A 17,499-nucleotide genomic window follows, 5' to 3' on the forward strand; every position below is an offset into this window, starting at 1 on the left:
CAATGGAAGGAAACAAGGTTGCTTGTCTGCGTCGCGGTTGTTTACATTGCTTTCTGTTTTAGACTAGCGCGGGGCTCTCTCACCTGTGGTCGCAGTGGCCGGGCTGTCTCCGGCTCCATGGAAGTTGCCGGCCGGACGACGGTGGGAGAGGACGCCGGGAACCAATCAGCACTGCGCTATTTCGCCAGCACCTGCCAGCACCTCAATCGCCGCCGAACCCCGCCAGAGTCTGGACACCCTTCGCCCAGCTCCGTCCGCCCCGATAACCTGTGCTTGCGCTTGTGCATACGCCCTTCAGCGGCACTGAGCGGCTCTTTCCCCCCTCACTTAGTCTCACTTTTTGGTGCAGAGAAGTCGCTTTAGTGTTGTCTATCAACGGGCTTACCTCACTCACAGATAGGTAATCGCCACGCTTTTGCTGACTCACAGTGTCACATATCTCATCATCGTGATGGCAATTTCACTCTTCACCCTTGAACTAATCTAAATGTCATCCATCTCATAGTCTCCCTCCATTTTCATCTTATCAACAATCATCATCATATGTCAGGGTTATGTCAACCATGGGAATGAGCAGCGCGTGATTGTTCCTCTTTTCTCTTTTCTCAAGCTCATCTCACCCATCGCCTCTCACTCATATTTCCTCACACTGAGATAGAGCGGCATGAGACACAGCATATCATGGCCTCGCACTGCCTTGCGCAGCAGCGGCCAACTATCACAGCGATGCAGACTATCACAGGCGGCATGCATACCTCACACGCAGACGCAGACGAGATGTCTGAGTGCGGCGGCCGCTGCAGCCCAAGTCACACCGAGCTCCCAACACCAGCCACTCACCACCCGCCGGAGTCTCATCAAGGATGCGAAGCCCTTCTCCGACTTCCTCACCGATACCTTCCACCGCCAGCACGACTACCTCCGCATATCCGTCACGGAACGCTGTAACCTTCGCTGCCTCTACTGCATGCCCGAAGAAGGCGTGCCGCTCTCCCCGACAAAGGAACTCCTCACCACCCCGGAAATTGTCCTCCTCTCCTCCGTCTTCGTCTCCCAGGGGGTCACCAAGATCCGCCTGACGGGCGGGGAGCCCACGGTGCGCCGCGACATCGTCCCGCTCATGCACCAGATCGGCGCCCTCCGGCCCCACGGCCTCCGGGAGCTGTGCCTGACCACCAACGGCCTCTCCCTCCACCGCAAGCTCGACAGCATGGTCGAAGCCGGCCTCACTGGCGTCAACCTGAGCCTCGACACCCTGGACCCGCACATGTTCCAAATCATGACCCGGCGCAACGGCTTCGACGCCGTCAAGAAGAGCATCGACCGCATCTTTGCCCTCAACAAGGCCGGCGCTGGCATCAAGTTCAAAATCAACTGCGTCGTCATGCGCGGCCGCAACGACGCCGAAATCGCCCCCTTTGTCGAGATGACGCGCGAAAAGGACGTCGAGGTCCGCTTCATTGAGTACATGCCCTTTGACGGCAACAAGTGGAACAAGGGCAAGATGCTGGGCTACGCCGAGATGCTCGACGTCATCCGCGAGACGTACCCGACCCTAGCCAAGGTCGAGGACCACAAGAACGACACGAGCAAGACGTGGCACGTCCCCGGGTTCGCGGGCAAGATCGGCTTCATCACGAGCATGACGCACAACTTTTGCGGGACGTGCAACCGGCTGCGCATCACGAGCGACGGCAACCTCAAGGTTTGTCTCTTTGGCAACACCGAGGTCTCGCTGCGAGATATCCTGCGAAAGTCCAACAATGGCGAGCCCATTGACGAGGCGGCGCTCGAGGCGATGAAGCAGATTGAGATGGACCGCCGGCAGGGGCTGGCGGACGCCGAGAAGCCGCTGGGCGCGGCGCTCAACGAGGCGGAGCTCCTGGACGTCATCGGCATGGCTGTCAAGCGGAAGAAGGAGAAGCACGCGGGTATCGGGGAACTGGAGCATATGAAGAACAGGCCGATGATCTTGATAGGTGGGTAACCGCGGCCCCTTCTCTCTCCTACACTCTTGGTCTACTGGTTTTGGGGGAAAGATTGCCTGTTTGGATTTTTTTGCATTGGGCCGGCGTTGGATACCAGAGGGGATGGTCGAATGGCATACTCAGGGGGAATTTTACACGAAATGAATACGTGTATGTGTATGAATGGAAGGCTGAATCAATAGTTTATCTAGATTCGCAACCGCTTCAACCTTCTCGTCCACTATCTCCCGTCAGGGTCTCCAAGCCAATGTCCATGAGCACGCCCATCAGCTTCAACCCGGCACCTTCACGCCGTCCTCTCGGCGTGCCAAGGGTGCCCATTCACCTCCTCACCCCAACACCACATCACAACTCCCAACTCAGGCTCTTCTCCTCAACCACCACCCGCCGCAACGACGACTCCTCCGATGATAGCAAGACCAGCATCAGCAAAGAAAACAAGTCACAAGCCCCCAAACCATCCCTAACACACATATCCCCCACAGGCTCAGCCCACATGGTCTCCATCGCCACCAAACCCCCCACAGCCCGCATTGCAAAAGCAGCCTGCACAATAACCTTCTCCACCCCCTCACCCATCAACCTCATCCGCGCCTCCCAGATGAAAAAGGGCGACGTTCTCGGCACAGCACGAATCGCAGGCATCATGGCCGCCAAGCGCACTCCCGACATCATTCCACTGTGCCATCCGATCCTGCTCTCCCACATCAGCGTCGAGGTCGAGCCGGCCAGCTCCTCTGAGGAAGAGACGGTGATTTGCGTCGAGGCGACGGTCGAGTGTGAGGGGAAAACGGGGGTCGAGATGGAGGCTTTGACGGCTGCTGGGGCGGCGGCCCTGACGGTGTATGATATGTGTAAGGCTGTGGACAAGGGGATGGTTATTGGCGGGTTGAGGGTTGTGTTGAAAGATGGGGGGAAGAGTGGGCGGTGGGAGATGCCTTGAGGGGATACTTGCTTTTTCATGAAGATCTTCCATCATTTAGTATGGTTGAAAGGGGGTTGAAGTTGGCAGTTGGGTACTCGGAAAATTGCAAAGGACAGGAGTAGAAGATGTTGCTCGCTGTTGCTGAATTTTGTCGTAGAGCAGATCATCTCGGACAAATCCCATTTGGAGCCAGACCAAGGTACCCCTAGATAGCAAGAGCAAAATAGTAAGTGACAATCCCAAGTCAATCATAAAAACACCCCAGATGGCATCCAGAAAGCGACTTTAAGCAGAAGAATAAACTCCTTTATCCACCAATAATCTGAAAGAGTATCCTGAATCCAAGTGCCTCGCCAAACACATACTGCCTCGAGCACCAAGGTAGAAACCAGGCCTCGAAGAACCATATCAGTTCACACCTAGCCACCTACCTCAAACTTCACTGACCCTCCAAAGGAGAGCGCTGCGCGCAGCAAGAACAAGACCACAACCCCAAGGAGTCATGGCAGCCACAATCGGGTGACATCCAAGGCGGAAGTAACAAACGTGTCAACACAACAGCACAAACCCCCTCCTTTAATCCCTACATCAATGAATATACCCCGTCAAAGGAGTGATAAAAAGAGAAAACCAGGTCTCGTGGTCTATATCACTCACTACCAAGTACCTTGCTCTCAAAACGTATTTATTGTATGATACAGCTAGAACCAGCATGCCCTCTAAGAGGTGGCTGCTACTAAAAGGCAGTACACCACGCTGCAACATCTTTGTGTGCTGGATTTCACCATGTTGCCTTGGAATCTACTTATAGCTGACTACCTATGCATTGTCCCCATCGAATAGCGGGCGCATATATAGTTCTGTCGTCCACTTGCCAAGGAGCAGTTTAGATGAACTGATTATTGTATCGCAGAGATGGAAATATATAAGGTACCTTTCAACTGCGGCGGAATGAGGCGATGGAAGCGACTTGGGGAATGTCTTGAACCCACCGTCAACATGGCCAGGGTTGATCTTTCAGTATATGTTTATCTACCAAACCAACGTCGGGCCAAAACATACAATGCTCTTGCTTAGAATATGTACCGTATTAACATGCCATTCAAGAGAGGTGTTCAAACGCTGGGATGCTATAATCATGACACCAAAATGTGACAATTTGCTATGGAGTTGGGTATAGCTACAATAAAATGTACTCCACCAATCTCTCTCTCACTCTTTCTCTTCCATCTTTATACAATCTCACTACAATCTCACTCCAATCTCCCTTTCCCCCCACCTCTATCGCTCGTCACGCATCCTTCATCCTAGAAACTATGAAAAACCTCCGCCTCTACGAAAACTCAGCCTTTATCTCCTTCCCAACACACATCGCAATCCAATCCGCAATCGCCATATTCGTAATCATGGGATTCACCCCGCTCGCGCTAGGGAACACACTCGCATCCGCAACAAACAAATTCTCCGTACCCCAAACATGGCCCTTGGGTCCCACCACGCCCTCATCCTCGTTAGGCGCCATCCGACACGTACCCATCTGATGCGCAGACGAAAAGATCGCCACGGGCGGCGCGTTACCCACCCGGCGCAACTTATCCAGCCACGCAACGAACTTGGGATCGTTGACCCCGTCCAGAATCGCCTCGTCGCCGCTGTCTTCCGAAGCCGATGACACAGTCTCCTTTTCGGGAGGAGGTTCGGCGTGGTCCTCCTTGACAAACGGCTCGAGGCCCGGCAGACCGGCGTGGATCTCCGTCGCGCCCTCGACGTAGCAGATCTTGCAGAGGGCGACGACGCCCTCGAGGGTGTTTGCGCGGTCAAAGTCGGAGACGACGTAGTCGATGCGGGGGCGGCCTGAGACGGGGTCCGGGTACACGCGGCCCGGGTCGCGGTCGCGGGTGAGGGAGATGAAGGCGCCAAAGTGGCGGAAGCGGAGCTCGCTGAGCTTGGCCTGGAGGCCAGAGTGCCAGGGCATGCTGGACAGGATCGCGTAGGGCTATGAAAGGCGTTAGTGGACACATTTGGATTGCAAAAGGTTTTGGAGCTGGAACGTACAATCATGCAAGTAGGCTCCAGCTTCACGCCGTGGCCTGCCTTGTCGAGGTCCTCAAACGAGGAGCAGTAACTCGTGATGATACCGCCTATGTTTGCTTCACGTTAGTAACCAGGACGCAAACTCATATGACGTGTTGTTCAGTCACTCACCCTCCCATGGCTTGCAGTCCTCCTTCCAGTAACCTCCCACAAAGTTGCAGGGGTGCACGTAGAGGTTGCGTCCGAGATGTCGGTTCTAGACGTTATGTCAGTAAAGCGGACGAAGAAACGCGCAATCGAGTAATATCGACTACTCACCGTCAGACCGCTCCTCAACAGCACCAAGGGACTCGAAACTGATCCAGCCGACATGATGACCTTCTTGGCCTTGATGACAACCTGTCGCGTGGTCCGCTGCTCCAAAGGCGCGCTGGTGCTCCCATTAGCACCCCGCGACACCCATTTTCCAACCACACCCGTGGCTCGCCTGGACCCGCTGGACTCGTCAAAGGTAACCTTTTCAACCTCGAAGCCCTCCATAAATTTGGCTCCGGATCCCGCCGCCGCTGGCAGCCAGCTGACAGTGGGACCCTGCTTCTCCGTCGACCCACATCCGAGATGGCACTGCCCGCAATAGTGCTCCGTTCCGCCCGTGTTCTGCGGGGCCGTGGTAGCATGCCACCCGAGCTTCCGGGACCCGTCCAGCAGCACCTGGTTACGGTGGTTATGACGGACCTTGTCGGCGCTGACGCCCATGAAGTCGCAGACCTTGTCCAGGCAGTTTTGGAACTGGGGCGAGGTGAAGAAGGGCAGGCCGCGCTGCTCCGACCACTCCTTGCGGACGAATCCTTGCGTCTGGAGACTGACGCTCCAGTTGACGGTGCCGCCGCCACCCCAGCAACTGCCAGCGACCATGTTGAGCGAGTTGTCGTCGCTGGTGATGAAGCCTCCGTTTTCGTACAGGAACGAGCAGCCGGCATCCTGCGACATGGGGAGCTGACTCGGAGAGTAGTAGTACGACTTGTCGACAACGAGGACCTTGTGACCTGCCTCGGCCAGGACCTTGGCAGCGACTGCTCCTCCGCAGCCCGATCCGACGATGACAACGTCGGTCTCTACGACGGCTGGCGAGCCGGCCGACTCGAATTGCATAAAGTTGAAATCAAAACCCTCACCATGCGTCTGGAAGTCCGGCATGTCGGTGTAGTCCGTCAACTCTATGAACAAAGGGTTGGTCTGCACGGCGGCCTTTTGCGCCAAGAGACATATTGACTTTGATAGGACCCTGATTGTTGGGAGCCTGGACGTCTGCCAAGCCTTCAAAATCTGCTCACGGACTTCTAGCGGTTGAAGGTGGACTGGAGTCCAGTAACCGGTGAGAAACAGCGTACCGGCGCGCGTGCTGTCATCTTTGGTCAGTTGTGGTTCACAGCGAACATCAAGAGTGAAGCATCGTGGCCTCGTTCACTAGTCGTCACTTACCCAAGAGCGCCCATCGCGCCACCGAGCTGACGTTGCGCGCCAGACGGCAGGGCCGCGAGTGTCCTGGTGATGCTCTCGATAAATTTGGGCTCCTTTGCCGGGTTGTGCGCCATGTACTCCTGGAACTTTTCCTCCGAAGGCGGTTTCTTCATAGTGTTCTGTGCGAGTTGGAGCGCGGCCGCATATTCGGCATCGGACACTCGGATCTGGCTCGTTGTGTCTGTGAGAGTGGCCGGTCGCGAGATGGGCGGGAGGACCGCCTCGAGCAAGGACAGCAGAACGGTCCATTGAGTCTCGTTCCAAAAGTCGGTGGTCGGCAACGCCGGAAGCTGAAGCTCGACGGCTGTGCCAGGAATCGTCTTTGGCAGAGTAGCCATGATGAAGCGGATTGAAGCGTGATGGTAAGTAAATACAGAGGGATGAGAATAGTAATCAAAGGGGGACGGGTCAGTGGTACAACGCGATACAACGTAGAAATAGCTATAAGAAGGGGTAGAAGAACAATGACAACAACAAAGTTACGCAAGGTCGGATGAGGGGCAGCTTTGGAGTTAGCTATAGTTCCAATTGACACATGAGCGATGAAAAGGCACCTCGGAAGCTCATGCTCGACTGATGTCAGGATGTGTGGGAAGGCAACGGGAAAACGAGTCGTCGTTAGCAACCCCCTGCTGCTCGCATGGTGGTGCTGCAGGGGTTCGTGTTTGCCATGGATGCGGGGTCTGTGCGACGAAGCATCTCCATGGATCTCTCCATAGCCATCTCCTCTTTCTGACTCTCACTCTCTCCTTCGTTCTATCTAGCTATCACCTCAGGCAGATGGGACCCTATTCCCGATCCGGTATGTTATTGGAGTGGTCAAAGATTCAGCCAACCGCCAGCTTTGCGGCTAGAGATTGGATACCATGACTGGTTCTGAACCGTCTCTTTGTTTGTGGTTGCAGAATCCATCAAAAAGGAGTCTCGGACCTATGATTTCCCCCACCGGACCAGGCCAACACAGAGCTGTCAACACCATAGATGTGCAACTTTCTCTCTGCATTGGCGGGGTATGGCGCTACTGAGCGGCACTTGGGCGCATGTAACCCTCTCAACCCGGGCGCGAGTGGCGTAGTACGGGAATGGGGAGTTGAGAGAAGCTGCTTGATGCGGGGAACGGGGACTCAGGCTCGATGGCGACGGGGCCTCGTCGGAATCCGATAGTTTCTTCATCAGTCATCACCAAACGAAAGTCCCTTTTCGACGCCATGTTCACAGTATCCCACTGCATGAAGCAATGCTGAAGTGGGAGCAAAGAGACGCCCGATGCGGCATCCCACTGTCGAACGAATAGAGGCGCGGCTGCTGCACGTGTTGCCTCATGTCTAGATTCTTTCAAGCGTATTGGTTTTGAAACGACACAGCCGCGAGCTTATGTTTGTCGATAATTCAGCCACCATGGCTCCAGATGATGGACAGATTGTCGGACTCGCCCGTCAAGCTTGAAAGTGCACAGCGACGCCGACAGGAATGATGCTGGGTTGTCTGCTGCAGATCGTACGTTACCGTGGCTTGGGGTAAGATTCTTAGATTGTGGGGCAGATCGATGATGCGTCTCATCGACTCGGCCGGGAAGCATTGAGCCTCGGCTCGCATGGACTGATCGAAACGGGCAAGAAAACTCATAGGGTTCCCAGCTGTCCTTGTCATGAACTTGTTTGTTGAAAGCTGCGTCGAACGATCCGTTGGCGTGACCATGATCTTGATCCGGAGAATCGCGAGTGGCATCGCCAGAATCTAATGTTTGCACAAGTTGTACATTTTGGAAGAGCCAGGTCTGTCGTCACGGATCCGGCATTGGGCGGCCCGCCGCCTCTTCCGTCTCAAGCACAGCCGCTGTAATCCATGGCTGACAACTTGCGGAAGACCAGCGCCGTGTGCTGCGCCGACGCATGAGCCAAGGCATCAGTTTCCGGTCCGGCGCTAGAGAGAACGGCGTAGTCCGGTCCTGGAGTATCCGGGTCCGACTGCCGGTGGCGCATCGGGTCTGCCGCTTGGCACCATCAACCTCGCCGGGGGTCTACGAGCCCGGGCGAGCGGACATGTAAGCGGCGAATCGAGCTAACACTGACAGCAGGCGGACGTGTCCCAGTGGGTATGGTGGCCAAAATGCAAGATTGGCCCCCCCTCAAATCTGCAGCTACAGGCCGCGGCTAAACCAGACGTGGACACTTTTCAGGGTCCAGCGGCGGGCCTATCCATCCGTGCAAGGGGGGCTGGGTGTCATCTGGCGATGGGCGGTCTGGCGGCCAAGAGGGTTCAAAGGGGAAGCTGGGGCCGGGATTTGCCCTTGAAGCCGAATTTGTTGGGGAAAGGAAACGAGAACGACTTGGGAAATGCATGTGAGAGTCGATCTGCGAAGAATTGTTGACTGACGGCGAACAAGGCGCGTAAGCCAGCAAGCTCTTCCTGGTCGGGTGATTTCCGTGTTGCAACTGCGGTAGGCAAAAGTGAGTATCCGTACGAAGACAGAGTAGAGTATTGGAGGCGGCTTTGTTGTAGGTGCTTGGTTGATAATCTGTACAGCGTACAGAGGTATTACACAAGAGACTGTCATGTGAGTGCTACCACCGACGCATTGTATCATGTCTGTGTACGTTGACACTCGTTAGGGAGGCTTCAACATGTACTGCTAATTAGTACGAGAAAGTTTTGATATCATAACGCAATACTCCGTACACTCTTGTCCATTCCGGCCGGGTAGCCCGTCTGCTCCGAACTCGTGTGACAATATCATCATCAACAGATGACGGAATCTTGGTCGCGGACTGCTGGCAGAAGCACGGGGGGATGGCGAAGACCATGGCCCTTGTCGCTCACATGCCAAACGATGGCCATTCAGCTACTTCATGATGATTAGATAATGGGAGAAAGAGGGTCCTTGCCTTCAACAAGACCGTCCGTAATCGAGAAAGGTGGAAATCAAAAAGAGGGAAGAAAAAAAAACTTCGATACGATGAAGAGAAGATTGACAGCATTGGGCTTAGCGTTCCCCCAACAAAAAGGACGAAGGTCGGGTAGCCATGCTCCACGGCGGATGGACACTTGATGATTCGTGACGTGGACTACTTCATGCGCGTTAGTGTACGACGCCAAAAGCCCACGCTGGCGTTACCAGAAATTGCGTCCAACGACGGAGAGTACCTGTCGCATCCCCCACTAACCACCCACAACGGACCAGGGGCAACTTGCAAGGGGTGTCAGCCTGGGCTTCCAGAAGGCCGGCGATGGCCACGGGCCCCTGACAACCCGGCTGCGAGTCTCCAGGATGAGAATTGCGTTGCGCAGACTTGACTAGACTCGTGATTATCAGTTGCAGCCCTGATCAGGACTTCAGGAGTCCGGAGCTCCCGATGGGGGTTTGTAAGAGTCGGTTGTCCTTGAGGTCTTGCCCAACATTGATCTCATGGTGATCTCTCTCGTAGCCATCGCATAATGTCCAACGTAGCGTGACCCAAGGGCACTGACTGGGCACAAGTCAGTGAGTGCCACCGCGAATTCTGATAATACCAAAAGAGGTGTCGAGATTGGGCCGGCGAGAGAAAGCCGTGGCCATGTCCCGAAAATAGAGTTGGAGCTGGTGTCCAAAGCTCCCAATGCGCCATTGCCGTTGTCGGAAAGACAAATGTCTGGGACTCTGGGCTGGGCAATGGGTTCCGGCAACGTCCCCAAGCAAGATCCATGTTGCAGCTTTTCAACCGTTTCAAAGCGCCTGAGGAACTGCGCACATCGGTGAGTGAGAGGCTACGAGTTATCGTACGGAGTACAGACGTACGGATGGTACTGGCTGCCGCGGCGCGAAGACTTTTTTTTCTCTCTCGTTCAACGTGCGATGCTCAATCGGTTGAACCCTTCTGGGACATTTGCTCCGGGGCGTGTAAACCCGTTCGTAGACGCATTTCGGCGTTGCCATATCGCCGCCTAGTCCGTCGCAGATTTGCAAGAATGGTTGTCGACTCGTCGTCTTCTTCAAGGCTCAATCAAGCTGTTGGTTCCCCCCCCCCCCCCCCCCCGCCATTGTTCTTGGTAGCTTGTATCTTTGGTGTTGCTCGGGCCCATCCTGCAAATCCCCCCCATGCTTGCTTGGGGTGCCAGGATGGGCTTTAACGACGGAACAAGGATGATGTCGAAAGAAGCCGAGGCAAGAACTGAGGAATTTGGTCATTTTAGAGCAGGTTGAGCTTGGATGGGAAGATGGAACCGAACCGAACCCAACCCCCATCCATCCATCCATCCATCCAGTGGTGCCAATGTGGTCGAGGCCGTTTGACTTAACATGAACCGGTGATGGTTTGCAGTGCCTTTCGTCCGTTGTCAAGCTTCGAGCTGTTATTCATGTGCCTCTCAACAATGTTCAAGGTTGGTGTACCCAGCAAGTATCCACCAGCACTAGGAGTGACCCGTACATACCTGTACTCTGTATCCGTATGCCCCGGTCTTTCGTCTCCAGACAGCTGGTTACTGCCATCACTGGCGAGGAAGAACGGAAAGAACATGTGCCTTTAAGAGCTTGGCAGGACCTGCCGTGTCGAATCGACGGCTGCGGATGTCAGTGGTGGAATCCACATTGAGTAGTACCTCCCGCGGCCACCCGACAAGCCGGGCAAGCGCGCACGAGAGACTTGCGACTTCAGGAAGGCGGCGAAGGCCATGTGCGCCTGCATTTTCCCGGCATTTTTGGGGTTTGATCCGTCCGTTGTTGTCAGGTACTTTGGTACCTTGCCTCCTTACATGATGTATTCCTTCGCAGGAGGGGAGGAAGGCACCTTGGATCTCATGCTTTCCAGATTCACCGATTGACACCTACCTACGTGACCTACGAGGATTCTCCCAGACTTTGATTCTTCTTGTCTGCTGCTTGAAGACGGGAGTCGTGAGGGGGGCCTCGTTATGTGTGGTAAGGTACATGAAAGTGACAATGTACGTGCTTCAACGTCGCATAGCATTGAGAAGCTAGTGCGAGCAGGACGAGACATGACAAGGCAAGGCAAGACACCACGACATCAGATACCTCATCTCTCACCAAACAAGAGAGTACGGAATAGCCATCGTCACTCTATGGTCTGGAGCAGAGACAGACAGCCGCCTTGCCGTTGCCGTTGCCGTTGGCCGTGCCGCACCTGACACCTTCCGTTGTGCGGCGTGCCTTTGCTTTTCAGCTAAGCAAGAACTTGACGTGCGTGCACTTTGTATGGTCTTGACTTGCATCACATCGTCTCGCCTCGCATCTCATCCGTTCCGTTGCCGTTGCGCCTTGGCCCCAGCAGCATTGCTTATGACTAAAGCCCGTGCAAAAAAGACAAACCTCTTTCCACACTCTCTCCCTACTCCGTACACACTAAGTGCTGAGTGAGTCCTGATGAAGACACTCCCCGCCAGATCCATCACTTAACCCGGAGCTACATATATACTTGGTACTTGGTGTGCCGGGGTGGAGGGGGTTGACGAAGGGGAAGGCAAGGCACGGTATCCGTAAGGCAAGGCAAGGGAAAAAGGTGGGAGGGGAGGAGCCGCTGGTCTTAGTCTCAGCACATTTATCCACACCTCTCTCTCTCTCTCTGGTCTCTGGGTCACTCTCTCTCACTCATCCAGAATTTCAACCTTCCCCTTCCCCATATTAAGGCCTCGAGGATCCCTTCGCATTGACCTTGTCGTTTGTTGTCCCTTCTTCCTTCTCTATTCCCTTCTTCTCTCCCAAGCTCATCCGGCACTCTCATCCCCTTCGACAGCCCCTCGTTGGACAGGAACGTTGTCCTGGACTCTGTCTCGAGCCCTCTCTTTCGCCAGACCACTTTGTGCCACTCCGTCTAGAGGGAAAAAAAAGAGTTTCCATCTCTCTCTTATTTGTCCTCTCTTCTCTCCCACGTTCGTCCACCACCTCTTCCGGACCGAACCGCATACCAGTCGCTCGACGATCGAATCGACTACATACCGTCTCTTCCACCAACGAGCCAATACCCGAGTGTGTTAGCACTACAGCCGTCAGTCTTCGTGCCGAGACATTACTGTCACAAACGACTTTCGAACGTGCGTGCGTTGTTGTGTGTGTGTGTGTCTAGCTTGCTTAGCTTGTCACTCCAATTGCCGCGACTCAGCAAATTCCCCAACGCCCGAGCAATTCACATTGGCGGGACCGCAACTTTTTCCAAAAAACCAAGCCCCAACTCAATTGGTCAATTAACCCCCCACCATGGCCGGCGTCACCGTGCTCGGCGAGCTCCCGTCCGCATCCCTCTTCACTTTCCCGCCCGACGGCGCGCATATGGCCATTCCCCCACCTTTCCCCGGTTCCATCTCCGCCGCGCCCCCCGTCGAAATTCCCGACCACATCTTCACCGCTGCCCTCGACCCCAGGGTTCCCATCACCATCGCCGCTCTTTACGCAGTCACCGTCAAGCTCCTGAACAAGTACAACAACTCGACCAACCGTAAGCCTTGGGGAATCAGCAAGACCAAGCCTTTCTTCGCCTTCGTTGTCTTGCACAATGTCTTCCTCGCCGTCTACTCGGCCTGGACCTTCTGGGGCATGCTCGGTGGCATGCGTAGGAGCGTCGTGAGCCCCTTTGGCCCCAATGGTTTGGCTGCCACTGCCGACAGCTTCTGCCAGCTCAACGGCAACGGAGGTTTCGGCGCCGCCACTGTCTACAACGAGACTGTCGGTTACTGGTCCAGCTTGACCGGTAACAACGCTCTTGGCTTTGATGGACGCCCCAGCCGTGAGGCCACTGGCAGAATCTGGAACGAGGGACTCGCCTTCTACGGCTGGATCTTTTACCTGAGCAAGTTCTACGAGGTTCTCGACACCTTCATCATTCTCGCCAAGGGCAAGCTCAGCTCTACCCTCCAGACCTACCACCACGCCGGTGCTATGATGTGCATGTGGGCTGGTATGCGCTACATGTCCGCCCCCATCTGGATGTTCGTCCTGGTTAACTCCTTCATCCACGCCATGATGGTAAGTTTTGCGCCTATCTTACTCAGTTGAAGCGTTGCTAATAGTCGCCTAGTACACCTACTACACCATCACCGCTTTCAACATCCGCGTCCCCATGGCCATCAAGCGAACTCTCACTACTCTCCAGATCACCCAATTCCTTGTCGGAGCTACATACGCCATGGCCCACTCTTTCGTGTCTTACACTGTCCCCGTGACTGTCTACACTGCCAAGAAGGGCGCCGATGCCATCACCCAGTCATCCACCAGCACTGCCGCCGAGACCGTTGCCACTGCCGCAACTGGCGCCTTCGAGGCTCTCAAGGATATGGTTTTTGGCGCTTCTGCCAAGGTCGCCGAGGAGGCTGCCGCTGTCTCCGTCGCCGCCGCTGCTGCTGCTCCCCCTCAGCCCGGCTTCGTTGCCGAGACCATCTTCGTCACCCAGCCCTGCGTCACCACCAGCGGCGAGACTTTTGCCATCTGGCTCAACGTCCTGTACCTGGCGCCGCTCACCTACCTGTTCGTCATGTTCTTCATCCGCAGCTACATTCGTCGCAGCACTGCCGCGCCCAAGGGCAAGGGCAAAGCCCGCCGCGAGAGCAACGTCACTCTGGCGGAGAAGGCTGGCTGGGACGCCGCTCGCGAGGTCAACCGCGAGATCTACAATGGCTCTGCCTCATACAACGTCGAGGGCAGCCCCAAGCGCGCTGGCAACGGCAAGGCCAAGCACTAGGGAAAGCTGGCACGCATGGATCGGTCCTGATCAAGGACGTCATGGGGGAAAAACCGAACAGGGGAAACACGGCTGGAAGAGAAGCCTGAGAGAGAGAGGTTCTCGTGCAGGCGGCATGGTGTTTGATTCAACGGCGTTTTGAGCTGGGAAAACATGATTGGGGTAAAGCATTTGCATCACCCGGAGCGCTCGTTATCTAGTCGTGATCGTCTAGTGTCTTGCATTTCGCGCGCAGGGTAAATAGGGCGAGCCGGTTGTCATCCATCCGGTATTAGTATGTATAGTCATCATCAATATCAAGTTTACCAATTGCACTTTGGTGCATATCGATCTTGGTTCAAAAATGGTGTCCAACCCGGAACATTACGGCAGAGCAAAGACCATGCCGTGGTCATTCCAGTCACACGTGAGTGGTAGACCTCGCTCAGCTCTTGGTTGATACACATCCGGGGGTGTCGAGGCAGACGGATAACGACATACTCCGGAAACGGACAGCGGCGATGTGAAAAAGCCACCTCGTGTTGACGACGCGGCAGCGGCGAATTGTGGGGCTTATACCCGAGCTGTTGGGTCCGATCCGCCGGACCATCTTCTCCGCAGTTTTTCGTCGTCTTCCGGATGTGGGTGGGGCTATAACCCGGAGCTCACTCCGATGTGGTCGGAAAGGAGAGGGGGTGGGGGTGGATCTACTGAACGCGTGCCGTCTTCAGCCTCTTTTTCCTTTTTCTTCACCTGCAGATCCACCTTGTCGATCTCTTGATCGTGACTACCTACTGTCTCTGGTTTTTCTGGGGAAAGTGTAGTGTGTAGTGACTCACTTTCAAGATCCGAGTGTTCTGAGTCAACCATGCGCCCAGGGTCACGCGACACAGTCGTTTGCTTCAACTTCGCGACAGGGTAGAAAGGAGTGATGAGTCGTCGACAAACTTTTATGGTTCTGTCAAAGCGTCCAAGCCACCTCGGCTTTCTCAAGTAAGGAACAGGACGGGCTTTTGTTGTGTCTGGGTTGGGGGGTGGGGGTAGAAGTCGATGATGCTGGGAGTTCGTACATGCCTACGCCGGTCGAATCACCACTGCATTGTGCAACACGAATTCGAACAACATACCCGATGCCAACGGGCGCAAGGACTCATCCTTGAGAAGTATCGACACGAAACGCCATGTCGACGATCGCATATAGATGTCAAGTACCTAGTTTCCTCTGATTGTCTCGGGGGACGTTACGTCCCACTTGGGCACAACGCCGCTAATTGAGATGGGAAATGTCTCGGCCCTAGATGGGGGGGGGGGGGGGGGGGGGGGAGAAAGCCCCGGTGCGGGATTGTGGATTCGCGGGGTGGCATAGGTATCTGTCAAAGCCCAGCATTTGCAGATCGGCATTCGAGATGTCGCCGCGTTCGTCCAACTTTGTGAGACTATCTGGCGTGTTCTCTCGCGGGACCACAGCCGCCCTGGGGCGTTGTTATACCTTGACTCATCATCTCTTTCCACACATGAACAGATTTTATTCCCAACACCGCCTGTCGTAATATGACATGGTTGCCTTTTAGCCACAAAGAGAAACCGGCCTGTTTAGTAGACCACGAGTGGTAAATTGGGTTGTACGTAGCATGAAGGCCAGCAAGGTGAACGCGCTCTGAATGCTTCAAAACTTTGTTCCCGCCGCCACAAGCCTGCTCTATAACGCTCCTGCAGAGCTACTTTGGCTAACAACCCCTTTTGATTGGACTTGGCACTGCCTTACTTAGCAAGCCTGGCTTGGTTCTGTAGCACAAGGCGGAGAGAGGCGGATAGACGAATCACCATGAAGCTTACGGCGATGAATCATTCACGTACATACACGTACACACTTACCTACGTGCCTAGATACTACCATACACACGTATGCAAATGTAAATATGCGCCCCTCTCTCTCTCCCCGCGCGAAGGCCCAGCTAGGCTAGTCTCCTAAGCTTCGAGCGAGTCCCCAAGCTCCCCTTCGAGCTAAATCGCAACCGCACCAGGCGCGCAGAGACTGCCAAGGTATGCTTGGCCTCACCTCCTCCTCTTCTTTGCTTACCGTGACCTTGATTCCCATCTGGCCTTGCTCACCTACTTTCTTGTGAGGCTCCTTAGGAATTGAGGGGGTTACTAAGTCGCCTCCGCTTCGATTACCCGCCCATACACCACCGTGTTGCCAGCCTAGCCCAAGGTAGTCTTGCTAGTTTTAGTCAAATCCCGCCCTTCATTTGCAGCAGCCTCATGGGAGGCGAATCTAACTGCCCAAAGAGAGAGGGTAGAAAGCACAAGATAGGAATGCGTGGTGGAAGCAAACGAACCAAACAGTACATGAAGAAATAAACGTGAAATGTGAGCAGTCAGATGGCAGAGAGACAACAAGATCTGAGAGAGAGGAGGAAAGGATGCATGCCGTCGATGTCCGACGTTGATGTCAACGCTAGGTTACCCTCGGCTCAAGAATGATGGCCACCACCACCACCACTCACTCACCACAACCACCGACCGCTCACTGCCACCACCAGACGAACCTGACCTCTGACCTACCTGCCTTACACCGCACACGACCTACGCTGACTGATTCCACTCCACACAGCTCAACGACATCTGACCGTTTAAGCGGTGAGTCAAGCATCGTAAAAGGAATCAAGAAAAATCCTCCCGAATCTCCAAGCGGAAAAAAAAAAAAAAAAAAAAGATCATGACCTTCTGATGAACGTGTAAGCAACAGCTGCCATGTCATGACAAAAAGGTCCACCGTGTACAGGAACGTTTTTTATAGGTAGTCGTTGCGGCGTGAGCGTCGTGGGGAAAAAGCTGATGCCTTTCTTACTCCGTATGCCGAAAGGCGACAGATGACTGTGTGCAAACAAGACACACCTCACTCGTGTGTTATCTAGCTATAAAGTCCTCAGACAAAAGGAGAGGCCACTTGGACTCGCGACTTTCGCCAATTTCTCGAGTGTTGTGCTTCATTGATGTGCTGGGTCTACTAGAAGTAGCTATGCAAACCATGGGTTTCTTATTAACCAGCTACTCGGACTCACAAGACCTCGACAACACCACTTCTCAACGCTCGTGTCATATACAGCAGTGTATACTCAGAAGACCATACCCACTCCCAATGACAAACACCTTGATTCTTATCCCCGCGGGCAAGCATATATGACCAGACCTAAGGACCAAAATGGCCGAGGCCTGCTGATGTTTACCAGACATGTACACCGTCGAGCAATAGCTTCTTGGGTCAACGGGTACCAAGGGCAAGATGTGTGTTGTTTTCATCCACCGATGAGCCCACTCAAACGGTTTATAAGAAACTAGGTTCCGCATGCCTTCCGGGTCTACGCCGTATACACGCGGAAAC

The 17,499-nt window shown here is 54.7% G+C and overlaps 5 protein-coding genes across 5 annotated transcripts; 2 read left to right on the forward strand and 3 right to left on the reverse strand.

The window, feature by feature from the left end:
• The first annotated feature begins 287 nt into the window (after nucleotides 1-287).
• Nucleotides 288-3,228, forward strand: BDP55DRAFT_663329 (uncharacterized protein). Its single transcript, XM_060574874.1, has 2 exons — nucleotides 288-1,979; nucleotides 2,180-3,228. Exons 1-2 carry the CDS (start codon nucleotides 665-667, stop codon nucleotides 2,929-2,931), a joined length of 2,067 nt encoding a protein of 688 aa, XP_060429654.1. The 5' UTR covers nucleotides 288-664; the 3' UTR covers nucleotides 2,932-3,228.
• A 1,018-nt stretch (nucleotides 3,229-4,246) lies between these two features.
• BDP55DRAFT_693793 (GMC oxidoreductase) lies at nucleotides 4,247-6,806 on the reverse strand (the record flags this gene model as incomplete). Its single annotated transcript, XM_060577270.1, has 5 exons — nucleotides 4,247-4,909; nucleotides 4,969-5,054; nucleotides 5,119-5,203; nucleotides 5,266-6,349; nucleotides 6,430-6,806. 5 exons carry the CDS (start codon nucleotides 6,804-6,806, stop codon nucleotides 4,247-4,249), a joined length of 2,295 nt encoding a protein of 764 aa, XP_060429655.1.
• Nucleotides 6,807-7,519: 713 nt separating this feature from the next.
• On the reverse strand, nucleotides 7,520-8,450 carry BDP55DRAFT_631850 (uncharacterized protein; the record flags this gene model as incomplete). The annotated part of the gene is made up of 3 exons (XM_060572336.1): nucleotides 7,520-7,747; nucleotides 7,970-8,205; nucleotides 8,300-8,450. The coding sequence occupies 3 exons, from the start codon at nucleotides 8,448-8,450 to the stop codon at nucleotides 7,520-7,522; spliced, it is 615 nt and encodes a 204-aa protein (XP_060429656.1).
• A 4,208-nt stretch (nucleotides 8,451-12,658) lies between these two features.
• On the forward strand, nucleotides 12,659-14,135 carry BDP55DRAFT_551839 (GNS1/SUR4 family protein; the record flags this gene model as incomplete). Its single annotated transcript, XM_060569148.1, has 2 exons — nucleotides 12,659-13,423; nucleotides 13,476-14,135. The coding sequence occupies 2 exons, from the start codon at nucleotides 12,659-12,661 to the stop codon at nucleotides 14,133-14,135; spliced, it is 1,425 nt and encodes a 474-aa protein (XP_060429657.1).
• Nucleotides 14,136-14,449: 314 nt separating this feature from the next.
• BDP55DRAFT_663353 (uncharacterized protein) lies at nucleotides 14,450-14,863 on the reverse strand. The gene has a single exon (XM_060574875.1). The coding sequence runs from the start codon at nucleotides 14,722-14,724 to the stop codon at nucleotides 14,560-14,562; it is 165 nt and encodes a 54-aa protein (XP_060429658.1). The 5' UTR covers nucleotides 14,725-14,863; the 3' UTR covers nucleotides 14,450-14,559.
• Nucleotides 14,864-17,499: the final 2,636 nt, after the last annotated feature.

This window comes from Colletotrichum godetiae (assembly GCF_030913485.1).
Source record: "Colletotrichum godetiae strain CBS 193.32 chromosome Unknown BDP55scaffold_20, whole genome shotgun sequence".
NCBI classification, from domain to species: domain Eukaryota; kingdom Fungi; phylum Ascomycota; class Sordariomycetes; order Glomerellales; family Glomerellaceae; genus Colletotrichum; species Colletotrichum godetiae.

Coding starts and splice junctions, on each gene's coding strand:
- BDP55DRAFT_663329 (XM_060574874.1), top strand. CDS start 665: ATGAGACACAGCATATCATGGCCTCGCACTGCCTTGCGCAGCAGCGGC. Junction 1,980..2,179: donor CAGGCCGATGATCTTGATAG/GTGGGTAACCGC, acceptor TAGTTTATCTAG/ATTCGCAACCGCTTCAACCT.
- BDP55DRAFT_663353 (XM_060574875.1), bottom strand. CDS start 14,724: ATGGTCCGGCGGATCGGACCCAACAGCTCGGGTATAAGCCCCACAATT.